This window comes from Phalacrocorax aristotelis, chromosome 2 (assembly GCF_949628215.1).
Source record: "Phalacrocorax aristotelis chromosome 2, bGulAri2.1, whole genome shotgun sequence".
Lineage (NCBI taxonomy): Eukaryota > Metazoa > Chordata > Aves > Suliformes > Phalacrocoracidae > Phalacrocorax > Phalacrocorax aristotelis.
The window spans coordinates 54,363,952-54,377,766 of NC_134277.1; the positions used below are offsets into that span (position 1 = coordinate 54,363,952).

Sequence of the window (13,815 nt, forward strand, 5' to 3'; positions counted from 1 at the left end):
CAGTATAATCCATAATAAAATACATAACAGTCAGAACATGAACACCCACTGCCTATGGGTAGCTGGCTTTAACACATGGCTGACAAATACATTACTATGTGATACAGTCTTCATGGGCTGGAGGTTCACAACACCGATGTTAGGAGTTCAGCCTGAAATGATCATACTTGGAGAAGCAACAACCAAAAATTACCTAAGTACATTTCAAATACCATAGTCAGTTGTAGTCCTCCAATTAGCAGGAAAAAAATAACTTTTTGACTACAAACTGAGCAAAACAGAATCATTGGTAAAGACATGGAACCTGTGATATTTTTATGGGATCATTCCTCAGTATAAACCTAGACAGACTTGAAGTTCATACAGAGTTGAGGTGTGGATAAAGCTTACTAAGCAGCCCTGTGGCCGTTTTGAACATATAAAGTCTACTTTTTTTCCCCTAGCTTTTCAACAGTTTCTTTTGTTTGAAAAAGAAAAATATTTTTTTCCCCCATCTCAAAATATGAAAATCTATTTACTAGTTTAACTCAAGCTAAAAAGTTGGGTTCTGGAAATTTAATATTTTAAGAAACTCAGAAATTCTTATTCTTTAAAGGTGGTAAATTGCTTCTGGAGGAAAAAAAAAACCCTTTCCAGACTGCTTTATATTTCCTCTTCAGAAAACACACTGTTCCATTACCAAGTAAAATTATATTTATCTGTCAAATAAATGAAAGTGAAAGCAAATATTCTAGTAACTTTCACCAACTTGTCAACCACTTGCATTAAAAGAAACTTCACATTTTACAAGGCATACATGTCATTTTGTGGGTTATTTGCTTCAAGAATTTTTCTTCCATGAAGAACAGGCCTTCTGCTCACATATATAGTGGTACATATAAATGCTCACAAAAGAAGGTTGGTTCCCACATTCTGCTTCCTAGATGTAGCTCCTAAAAGCAGGAGGCACCATATATGCAAAGCATTCAATTCCCTATAGAGAAGTGCTACAGGTGGCTCTAAAGTTTTTTCTTTTAGATATTTCTAATCAAATTCCAATGTGGTTGAAGGTGAAAATACCCTTCATTTAAACATGAAGTGCACTGATTAACTGGTGCCTAAAGCAGTAAGAGTCCCCAGTAGATTAAATAGAGAGGAAAGATTTATCTTTCCCACAACACATCCTCTAAACCCTCAGAGAAGACTGCTTTACTGTTAGAACTGTGTCTGCTGATAAATTCCACGTTAAATCAACATTTCTAGCCACGTAGATACCACCAGATTTCCTTTCTTGATGGATAGCTGAAAGCACAAAGAACCAAAATGACGGGCAACATGACATACTGCCTTGAAAATTAGGATATTTGCGAAAGTCTGCAGCCTATTTCAGTTTAAAAGAAGAAAGTCAGGCTACCTTTTAGTATTCATGGGCTTATCAGATATAACTTGAAGGCTGCATACAAACAAAACCAAGTAGTAGAATTACAACTGGTGAACTTTAAAAATGTTCAGAAGAAAGTAAGTCCCTGATTTGAAGGCTTCATGCTTTCCTACTGCAAAAACAGGTTTGTAACTTGAGTGTGATCAAAACAAAAATCCCTTTCCTGAGACTACATGCAAGCTATAAAGCTCTATCTATGTGGTTTTAACTCAACCCACAGTGGCATTTCAAATGTTTGCGATGGAAACATCCTGAGGCTAGCAACACAAACTATTTTGCTTCAGACTGAATGGACCTTAACATAATGTTCTAGTTTCAGGCCAGCCAGGTCAGAATAATACTTAGTGCAATCAATCAGTCATTAAAACATGGTAGTCTTAGGAACAGTTTTGCCAAGTGAGTTAGTGTCAAAAAAACAGAAAAGTAGTTGTCCAAGTATTTTAATCTACTCCAAGGTCCTTTTATGGTCAAGCATATGGAGACAGGATAACTCAGGCACAGAAAAACAAATACAGCTTGTGATAGGCCCTTAAAAAGTGACTTTCTGAATAAGTTATTTCAGATGATTCAGATGAACATAAGCCACCTCTTTGGTGGGGGAGTATTAAGTCACTTGCCTTTACAGGCTCAAAGCCCTGCCAACAGGAAAAAAATTACTTTCATATGAGGCACTTTAGCTAACAGGAACTCTGTAGGAACCACATTCCTATTGGCTTGCTCCCCACACAATTATGTCATTTATGACAGAGGGGAGAGAGAAATCTAACACGTCTCAAGAAGCATCAAAAAGTAACAAATTTGTAGAATTGATAATCAATGAACACGAGAGATACCGCTCATGAAATTTCCTTTGCAAAGGAGATATGGAGATACAAGGAAGGTCTTAGGAAAGAGGTCTCTGGTGAAACAGAAGGGAAACCAAAGGGCAAGAAAAAATGGGAGTGGACTTTGATGTCAATGCTAAGATATTTATATAATTATGGTGGATATCAAGCAAACACGGCTGTTCACAATTACCATTTCAACACTGAAAATTTGAGAGGAGTAGGAATTCTTATAATTCCTTTGTGTAACTTCTCAGATTTCAGCTGTTCTAACTGCAGCATGTGGACAGTTTCTCTTCAAACTACTCTAGAAGGGTTTTGTTGTTGTTGTTTGGGGTGGGTGGGGGGGAGTTGTTTGGGGTTTTTAATAAATTCAAACAGAACACCTAAACCATTTTCTCCGAGAGTTTCAGCCTCAGTGAGAATGCTTTTGCACGGTCATAACTTTAAGGATGACAACACAGGACTTGCAAAAATATAACTGTCCAAGCAGGCTTATCAACAGGAAGATGAATTTGTGTTGAAACAAAGTCCTAGCCATTTGAATTAATCCAAATTGTCAATGTAAGTGGTTATACCTCTGAAGCAATCCAGGTAATGTTAAGCATATAGGAGTCCCCTTGACATTAAAACAATGTCATAAACAGTAACTACTATACCTTAACAGAACCAGAATATAAACTTCTAATAAAATAAGGGACAAACTTCTATAACAATTATTAGAACTGAACTTCCAGTTCAGTGATCATAGTTAGAGAGATCTTCAGGTAAAACCCAGAATAAGATAAACTCTCAAACTTTTGCCTGTAGTTCAAGTGTCTGATCACAAACTTTTACAGGAAACATTCCATTTCCTGACAGAGAACACTCAGATTTTAACAGAAGGTAAAAAAAAATATGTGTGTATATATATCACTTCTAGAGTGCAGGGACACCTCACCAAAAATGTTATAAGTAACCACTTACCTTCGCTTCTATTTTTCCTTGCATATTTCTGAAACAGTGATGGAAATCAAGCAGTTTATGCTGGAATTTTATCCCGAATGCTGTAGTATGTTTTATCATTATTTACATACTAGTATTGCAATAGGGAAATACTGCATTTCACAGTACTGTAAGAGGAAAAATCAATTCATAAAGAATAAGGAGGGGCACACACTAGAAACACAAGTTACTTAGCTGGAATTCTCCAAAACATTTGAACAGTTGATCTTAAAAGTAGACTATCAAGATTACAGGATAAAGTATATGACTGCCTTTATGAGGCAATCACTACCCCTGCCCCAAGGGGATTTACATAAAATAGCTTCTAGTGATGCTCTTCTTATCCAGCAAGCCAAAGCCACATATAAGTAATAGCCATTATGCCAACAAGAAAATAGCGAAAACATACATGATCTGTAGGAGACAACTGTATTCAGAATGCTCCATTTACTTTGTTAAGTATTATTGCAATAAAAGTGGAAAGGACATGAAAGTAGTTAACTGACATACGTCATATTTAAGGCACTTCAATCTCTCAGCAGTATAGGATTAACAACTCTATGCTTAAAGTACTTAATATTATTTATGTTACAGTAGTGCCCAGAGGCCCCAACTGAGACTGAGGTCATGAGTGGAGTATTAGAAAAATCATTATCACATTGAGTCAAAGAATCCCTTTTCAAGTTATTTTTAAGGAAAAAAAAAATATTCTTTTGTTTAAGACTAATTACTATCCCTATAAGCTTTGTGACACTTTTTACTGTTTAGCTCATCTTTATTTGTAATGTCAGAAAGAAGTATACGCGTATTGCATATTTTTAAATGGAAAGTCAGAGGAAACATAGCTCTGAAACACATATGCCCTAGATTTCTCCATGCCTTTCAGGCCGGAGTCCAGACATACAGATGTTCCTTCATTTATCCATACCTGTGTAAAGAGATTTGTACAATGAGGTTGCTCTCTTTCCCACCATTTACAGAACAAAACCCCAAACCAAACCCTAGCATTAGTAGGTCTGTAGGAATTCTGAATCCAACTAGCAAAATTATCTGGGACAAATGAGTAGATTCTCAAAATTCTCAATAAGATCAAACTACTGAGTGTTAAAGTTCACATGGAACAGGCAGAACCTGCATAAACATCTTACAGGCATTATTAAAATAGATGGTTCATTAATATGGGTTTCCAAACAAATAATTGTATATACAAATACTAGTACAATCTGCTATTGTAGAAATCAATGCCTTTTTCAAATCTTTTCCTGACACAAATATTTCTTCCAAACTTCAAAAGCTGTACTGTCATATCCTGCATAATTAACTTTTGGTTTATACTAACTGGCCCATTGAGACTATTTGTTATATTTTACTTATAAGACCTGTTGGATGAAAGCCAGCACAACTCTCTCCAGAGTCTAAAAAACTTTTACATTATAAATTATTAAAAAATCATTAGGTAACCATTAGTGCCAAACCAAACACAAATATCCCTCAGGTTACTCTGCATAAGTCAGTAAAGCCAGTTAGTCAGATGTTGCATTTTCATCTGTTATGAGATAAAACACACAACTTATGATCAAGCATTCAACAATCCAGTGTATGTGGGCACAAGTCTGCTGGAGAGCAGAAATAATCTACCTGACAAGGATACTCCTACCGCATCCCGTATGGTCACAGGCACTCGGCAGCCAGCATCTACCACAGCTCTGGTGGCACACAGTACAGGCATAAACTGGATTGTAAAAACACTAGTTGAATTTTTCTGTAGTTTGCTTATTTCAGTGACAGACTAAACAGAACTTATCAGTATATAATATTTTCTCTACACTCAACCCCACATCCAACCAGTTTTTCCCTGACCTGTCTTATGTGTATTCTACAAAAAGTTTTGGTCCGTTGCAGTGCAATCCTGAGCAATTTAAACAGTTCCTTGATTTCCACAGTTTAACATTGGAGTTGAATAATCTGTTCCAACAGATCATCCCTGGAATTCATATGCTTTTAAATGCTTAATGAAGAACAGATTTGCAGTGAGATTCCCTATTTTCCTGTCTCAGGGAAAGGATCTTACCAGACTGCAAAGCTTCACTTTTCATTCTTTTAAAGAAACTACTCCACTGGAGGTATGACACCCCAGGTTCTACCTTCGCTCAAGAAAAACTTAATATCTAAAGCACAGTACAGCATTTCTAGTATTCTTCTAGAATTAAGAGTATGCCCATTAAAGAGTATTTTATAAAACAAAAACTACTTTGAATTCTCCTTTTACAAGTCACCTTATTTGTTACATACCTCAGAACTGTTTGTTAGGATCTAAAAGCAAATTTCACAGCAGGAAATGAATCTGAAAAAAGTAAACTTTAACAAGTTACTTACTGTAAATTTGCTACTTTTACTGATACAGGAATGTGGGGGAGTTGAGTGGCCCACTTCAGTGTAACATCTTGGTAAACATTCAGCATTTTACTATGGTTTCCAACTAGAGTGTTTATTGTTCCTTCTTTCACTGTTAAAGATATAAAACCACTTTTAGGATGAAAGATTTTCAAAAGCAAGTACTTTTCATTGAGGCTTACATCATTACACCATTTTTTCTTTTAATTTATATGAAATAATAGCTTAAAAGGAATTTAGCATAAAGTGTCAAAAGTTATGAAAGTTACAATGGCAATAATCAAGGATATATGTGATTAATTATGGATACTAATTTCAGTTGCATACTACACAACACAAGCAACAACCTTCCAAGGTTCTAGCCAGCCACGTTTGGTAATTTAAAACATGACTAAAAAGACTCATAATTGCCACATTAGCATGCCTGGATAGATATGACAAAATACACATTGGTTAAATATCAGCTACTTATACTCTTCATTAATTCACTGACCTGTGAATACTGACTAAAAGGGTATGCATTTATAGGTTTTATTAATAGTATAGTATAAACCAGAAAGTGTAAAAAGTTATCTTAACAATGTTCACATTTAAAATGATACTTTAAGTCTAAAATAAGACATGGAGGCAAAAACTTATCAGATAGTTTTTGAAACTTTAATACAGAATAGGTATTAAGAATCTGTAGCTCCATAGTGGGAACCAACCAAGTTGCTTCCATACAATATAATATGTTAGTTTCATCTCCTAACAGTAAACATTATTATAATTTTTTTAACTATCCGTAAATGACGAAAGGTCAAATACTAGTTTACTCATCCAAAAATCTCTCATTCTTCCATGTTTGGGAACCTGTGCAAATTTACTCAAATACTAGAGAAGTACCTCAATTTGGCGATAAGAATATATCTATTTAGATTCTAATAATTATGCACTTCACACTAAGTAAAAATTGAAAATAAATCTGCTTCATCCAAGAAGAAAGCTCCAAAATCCACGGATTTTCCACAAATCAACATTTTATTCAGAAAGATGTATGTAGTCAGTCAGAAAAAAAAATTGTTAGCTGTAAAAGTTAAGTTGAATTTTCCTTTTACAAACCTGAACAATAAGGAATGAAGCAACTCGGACTGTAGTCAAGCTTTTTCATGAACCGAATTTGCCCATTATCCTTAAGGCAAAAGAAGTTTCTCTCACCAAGCACAAAAACAGAAGAAACTGCTTGATTAAAGGAGACAACGCATATATCCAGTGCTTGCTCTCCGATGTTTAAAACCCAATCCACCTTCAAAAGAAAAAACATGCTCCAGAGATCAGTTGACAGCTGCATATTACAGACAAAACTTATTGAGAAGGCTTAGAACTCATGAAGTTACATGAATATCATTAACATAGCAAAACAAAATCAAGGTCTTTTTTTGAACAAGAAAATATTAGTTATCCTCCTATTTTGAAGGCAGTTGGTGACTTTCCTTATTGTGACTAAAGCAGCAAAAACATCACCCACTTTTTTAAATAGTCATGAATTGATGGCCATGCAGTTCACTTAAGTATATTTAGATTTTAAAATACACATCGCGTTCAAAATGAAAATGCTTTATACTTTAACAGAGTATTAGAATCATTTAAATCTGCCTCTGTAAATGTCCTTCAGATATTAAGGGCAAGGTTAGAGAGCAAGAGGTGATAACTTAGTCTACCAATACATGTAAATGGAAAAATAGACAAAGTTTTAGGTGTGTAAGCCAATATTCATGCTTGCAGTCACTAATGTACACTCTCCAATCTGAAGAATGTTTGTGTATATGGTAGCTTGTCTACTTTTCTAACTACATACATTGATATAACAAGCAACTACTTACAAATCCTGCCTTGCCTATGTCCTTACATCTTAAAACAATACTATTGCTTATTGACACATTTCATTGGTTTGTTATTTCAACTCCTCTTAGAAATTTCAACCAATTCACACATGCAAAAATGGCTTTTGACTGCTGTCAAGCTGGTTAAACAGAAATTAAGAATTCCTGAAGTAAAAAAAAAATTGAAGTTCAACTGTCTGCACTTCCTATATGAACAGCATCAATCATTTTGCTTAAAGAATATAGAACGTGTTAGTAAACATACTGGCATATCTGATATATGAAGCTGGAAGTGCCATCGTAAAAAGCCAGGCTTATTACATTCATCTCCATGTATGCCTCTCATTTTAGATTAAAAGAATGTATTTCATTTGCAGCATATCTGACAAAGCTTCCAAATTTCTTATTTAAAAACTATGTTGTCTTCTCCTAAATCAAAATGTAGGATTCCGACTGACTTACAGTTTGAAAAAATTCTACTATTAGCCACTAGAAGGAAGATAGATGCTTCCCCAATATTTTACTGTCATACCTGAAATATGCTGAAACTAGCATTTTACACAGTATGTTTAGCAGACAAGCAATTCTACTGCAGAACCACAGGGAATGAAATTCTCTTCTTATGAGGAGGCAGCTTAAATATTAGACAACTTAGTCACAGGGACCTCCTGAAGACTATTGAATCCACAGGTTTTTGACAAAGAGTTCAGGATATTGACTATTAGTGGAAACATTTTTCACTGTTAAGTTTTCTCTAAGTACAAAGAATTCCCCAAGTAGAATTACATTAATTTTGTAAGTCCAATGCAAAGCCACAAATAGACTTTTAAATTTAAAACTTGAGCACTATTTCAGGTGTACTTATTTATCTATTTTACTACATTTTAGGTTCTGTATTACGAAGTCTGCCTTAGAAATAGTTATTTCCAGTACACAGTTCTCTTTTTTCTTCTGCTTAGAACAAGAGCAAGTTTTAAGGACCAACCTTAAACAACTGAGGCCCAAAGAAATCTTAATAGAAGTCTACTGGAGTCTTTCCATTGCCTTTAATGGCAATTGGACCAGGTCCTCTGTCAGCAGACAATGTTTCCATTCGTTACTTAGCACTGGTCTTTTAACATGTATGCAGTGCACCGTACAGGTTATATAAAATAAACAGGTTTTACCGCAAGCCTTTTTCCAGAACTAAGTTTTTGCTGTTCTGTTTCTTGTCTTTCATCAGCATCTGTCGCAAATGCCAGCACTTGGTATCTGTTATAGGAAGTTTAAAAAAGTAAATATATATATATCTTTGTAGTTAATACCCTTACATTAAGTAAAAAAATATAATTATCATGAGTACCCATACACAGTAAAATCACAGTCTAAAAGGACTGTTAGAAAGCCTAATGCAAGACATCTATTGTCACCAAAGATGTTAAAATAAATATCACTAAGATAACAGCTGAGTGTAAAGGCATAAATTAGCATTTCTATTCAGATTTTATCTGGTATTAAAATAAGTTCAACAATTCAAATTTCTATCTAGAAGATAGAAATCTAGACCACAAAGATGACTGAAGCAAGAAACCAACATATCTTCAAATTGTGAAATTAGGATTCGAACAAAAAAAAAAACACCTTTTTTGCTCTTTTTAAGCTCTAAAAAGCCTCCCAAACTATGCTGAAATACAACCTGCTCTAATAGTTACACGCTTAAGCACATCCATTAAGTAAACTAAGTGGTTCCAACCCAAGAGGTAACAGTAAACTGGCACCAGTAGGTGGCACAACTAGCAAAAGATGGGAAGTTTGTGGGTTTGGGGGATTTTTTTATTACTTTGTAAGCTCCAACCAACCACTACTTCCATCTGCCCGCATTTACACCTATGCAATACTCAGTGTTTGAACTGTGTCCTCACTGGCTCTTCTGTAACTACTTCTCTCCTGAATTTTTGCTGGTGTCCTTACTTACTGAACTACCGTTTCCAATGTATGCACATTAGGTAATCTGTAAAATACAAGTTTCCTACAAAAGTGAAATAAACAACAACAAAAAAAAAAAAACCCACAGCAAAGAACTCATCCAAAAGATAGCATTGAACTCTCCAAGTCCTGGAGTACCATCAGCTCCTAAGCCAACCAATACAATTCTGAATGTTCCTACACAAGTCTAACAAATAAAAGTAGATATTTTTGTATATTGTTGAAGTTACAGATTTAAAATGATTACACCAGCCGCCTTCACATTTCAGACACATGTATTGTGGTGCTCGCTACTAAAGGATTTTAGTTTCTAGAATTATTTTACTTACAGAAGCAAACTATGTACTTGCAGTAAGAATTTTAATTGCTTAAGGTGAATGCTATGACCTATTTAAAAATACTAAATAAGGTGCTTTTAGTACAATTATTATGTACTAAATGTCCTCTGTAGGAACAAACTCACTTCCCTTTTCCAGTTTAACACATTCACAAGAAAGATTGCAGATTCTGACCTAACAAAAATTTTCTCTTTTCACCACATTTTATTGATAGTCTTGGCTAGCACACTATCATTTTAGTAACTAATCAGGAACTAATACATAGTTTTCAAACCAAACTCTCATTGAAGAGCAATACATACTGATGTTTAAGTATCAACTACCTGCATACAAGTCTTTCACAACAAAAAACTGAAGCCAAAAATAACCAACACAAACTTTCAAATCAGCTATCACATCAAGTATATAATCATTTAAATAAGAGGATTTTTGCTTTTAGATCTTGAATTATTCTAGAATCAATACAGGAAATACTGCTTTCAAATGAAGGCATTGGGCTGTAAAAGCTATAGGAAGATGGATAATTTGAAATTTGGCAACTTGTTCTGCTAAAAACACTAGCTAGAACTGCTATATTTTTCATTTACTATAATAAGAAAAAAAACATGTTTAATACAACCATAAAAATAACGTCTTCTATCCTTACCACGTCTACTTCTTTCACTTTAGAAGGATTATTTAACTCTATTCTAACATCTAATAGTTCAGACACACACTAGAGATTAGTACCACAGTGTCTTTACACTTGGCACTAAAGACCAATAACCAGATTCCAAGTGAAGAATTCCTTTAAAACTACACCTTCCTACAATAAAGACAGCACATTTGTCAATCAGTGACAGACCAAGGAAAAATTTTAGCTACTTTTATTGTAAAAGAATCTAAGTGTAATGAAATACGAGATATTAATTTTAAATAAAAACATTTCTTTATTACTTACCAACATTAATAAACCCTATTCTATTTCTTACCAAAAAAATTCTGTTAAATTACTTTTACTTGCAACACACATATCTTCTCCCATATTAAGAAAACAATACATGGTGTCTATAACCTGCTCATGCAATATCACAGAATTTAAAAACCATCTGATCAAGCTTAAGCAGCATAATAAAAAGAGTATTGCTTGAGAAATTCAGGTGATAGAGCAAGGTAGTGTGACAAAGCATTGTGTTAACATTCCCCAGATTATGTTCCCAAGGCATAATCTATAAAAGGTGGAATTCTTATTTTCTTTGATGTGATTACCTCTGAAAAAATCCTTAAAGGTACTTGTCAGCCCACTCCTCCAGCTTGATGAGATTCCTGTGAATGGTAGCCCTATCCTCTTTATATTAGCCACTTCCTACAATTTGGCATCATCCCTGAATTGCAGGACATGCATTCTGTCCTATTGTCCAGAATGAAGATGTTAAAGAAATACTGACTCCAGTATCAGCTCCTGAGGAATATCATTCATCTTTGGCTGCTAGTTAGAACTGTGAACAACTACTCTGTAAGCCTGACACCTCTGCCACTTTTTCATACATCTTTTAAGTGTGTGCTTGTTTTTTATCATCAGTAATAGCTCTGTCCCAAACAACACATCACCCTGATTTACTGCTAGGCACAGAGATTCAAAAAGCCTAAGAGCAGACCTTGTCAGTTTTAATGGAGAAATAGTGAGTCAAAGCAAGCATTAAGTTCCTTAGTCTTCTCACACCTTTGTTGAAGCTGCCCAATCTGTGCAGTAGTGGGTCAATTTCCTGGATCTACCTTCTTATATCTGAGGTATCTGTAGAAGTCCTTGTCCTTCAGACCGCTCTGCCAGTAGATTTAACCAATCTTATATCTTCTCCATCCCATCCCCTATATGCCCTCATGGTGTTTTATATTCCTCCATAGCGGTCTATTTTAACTCCATTTCATACATTTCCTTTTTTCCACTTGAACTCAGTCAGGAGCTATCTGCCCAGTCAAGCTGCCTTCTGCTACTTCTTATTTTCCTGAACATTGAAATGGATTGTTCTTGGTCTTTGAGAAGGTTATCTATGAAGATTCACCAGCTCTCCTGAGCACTTTTGCCCTTCAGGGCTGCCTATCACATGATCCTGCCTAACAGTTCCTTGAACAAACCCAAGTCTGTTCTCTTGAAATCTACAGTCTTTAGTCCACTGCTTAAGATCCTGAGAGAAGTGAGGAAGATAATCTATATCATCTCACAGTCACTGCAGCCAATGTCTGCAACACTCAACAGCAGATGCTGACTATTATTTCTCAAAAAATTTATTTCTCCTGAATTGTGGATTTAGCAAAGCATCTTCCCTAGCCAGGTTGTCTAGCACCCACATCAAAAACGTCTTCCCTAATGCACCTCAGAAACCTTCCACGTTGCTGAAGTTCATTACGTTGCCCTCCCAACAGACGTTAGTCCTCCATGAGAACAAGGGTCTGCAATTGGGAAACTTCTTATTTAAAAAGGCTTCATAGCAGACATTCACCACAATGTCCCCTTCCTCAAGCAGCCATCTGATTCTAAACAGAGGGATGCTTGATAAATTCTCAACATAGTTATTCCGTAAGACAGCCCCATGTATTCAAGCTGCTCCTCAATGGTGAATACAAATCCCCCTTGTCTGTCTTTTCTTCCTGAAGAGGCTGGAGTCATCAATTACAGCACCTTAGTCATGCAAGCTACCCTGTCACATCTCTAACTGCACCCAAAACTTCTAGTTCCTCCTCTTCACTGCCAAGGCTGTATGTGTTTGTAAATACACAATATGTAACATGGGCCCTCACTCATCCCACTTCCTCTAAGGTATTATGAAAGCATCCCCCTTTGTGCACTTGACCCTTATACCCTGTACCATCGCTTACATGCTGGATTTAGCACCTATTCCTCCATCTAGCAATCAAGGAGATTAAACCAGCCTCCTCTGCCACTTTGTCAGGTCTCCCCACCAACCCTCATTCCTTTGAGATGATCCTGTGATCACAAAAGCCAAAGCCCTGTCTCAAATCTCTTGTGAAAACTGAACACATTCATCAAACATTTATTTGCATCAAAATAAAAGTACCGTTGAAACAACTGGAAGAAACATGTTGCTGAAGCAGTATAGTGCAGACAACACTGAAAGCACAGATTACACTGAACTGAAGCAGGGAAAAACCTGACACTTGCAGGACAACATGATGTGCCTTGATAAACCAGTAAGCTTAACACATTTATACAAATAAAATGGGCCCATGAAGTCCTCAGGACACACAGTATGCTTTCTTTTATTACTGTACAGAGACAGTAATCACTCAACATTTTTTTTTCTTCTTTCCTGCAACTACCTATCACCTCCTTTGGGATACAATATTAGTAAAGGCAATAAAAATTAGACATGGGTACTTTTAATTTGTTTACATACTAAACTATAATTACTGAACATGAACACATACTTGTAACTCTCAACCTGTCGACAAGACGACACTGTAATGAAAGAATCTGTCCGAGAGCTGTAAGTCAAAGGACCAGGCAGAAGAAAACCAGGTAAAAAACGACCAAAAGCATAGCTTTCCTGTTCAAACAACATGAGCATCCCATCCATGGACTGTATGCATATCAAATCTCGACCTAAAGAAAGCAAAAGAAAGAAATACAAAGGAAACAAAAATGTTATAGTTTTAATTCTAAAATTGTAACTAAATTAAAATTGTACTCGTAAATAATCCTATCAAAAACAAGATTCATTTTAATTTACATGAGCGTTTACTATGAGGAAGAACACTAAATATTCCAACCTAATAAAAGCTTACTTACTAAGATAAACAAACTAGATTTTGGGAGGATTAACATTCAGAAAATACTGAGAGCAAGAAAGTGTTAGATATTTTATTTCAAGCCAAAATTTCTAAAGATATAACTATTACAATTTCCGTTTAAGAAAATGATTCAATACTCCCAAAACCCCAAATTATTCTGATTCTTAAATGACTCCACACCTTACCAGCAGAAACAAGTGTGGTTTAAAAAAATAACCTACTCTACTTTTTCAAGTCTA

General features: G+C 35.3%; 1 protein-coding gene across 3 annotated transcripts in view; it reads right to left on the reverse strand.

The window, feature by feature from the left end:
• BBS9 (Bardet-Biedl syndrome 9) overlaps positions 1-13,815 on the reverse strand; it is a 318,286-nt gene that overhangs the window by 271,326 nt on the left and 33,145 nt on the right. For all 3 annotated transcript variants that reach the window (XM_075083602.1, XM_075083601.1, XM_075083603.1), the window contains exons 6-9: positions 13,214-13,388; positions 8,651-8,735; positions 6,724-6,907; positions 5,605-5,734 (exon numbers count right to left, since the gene is read on the reverse strand). In XM_075083602.1, the coding sequence (XP_074939703.1) occupies positions 5,605-5,734; positions 6,724-6,907; positions 8,651-8,735; positions 13,214-13,388 (574 nt within the window). The remainder of the gene's footprint in view (positions 1-5,604; positions 5,735-6,723; positions 6,908-8,650; positions 8,736-13,213; positions 13,389-13,815) is intronic.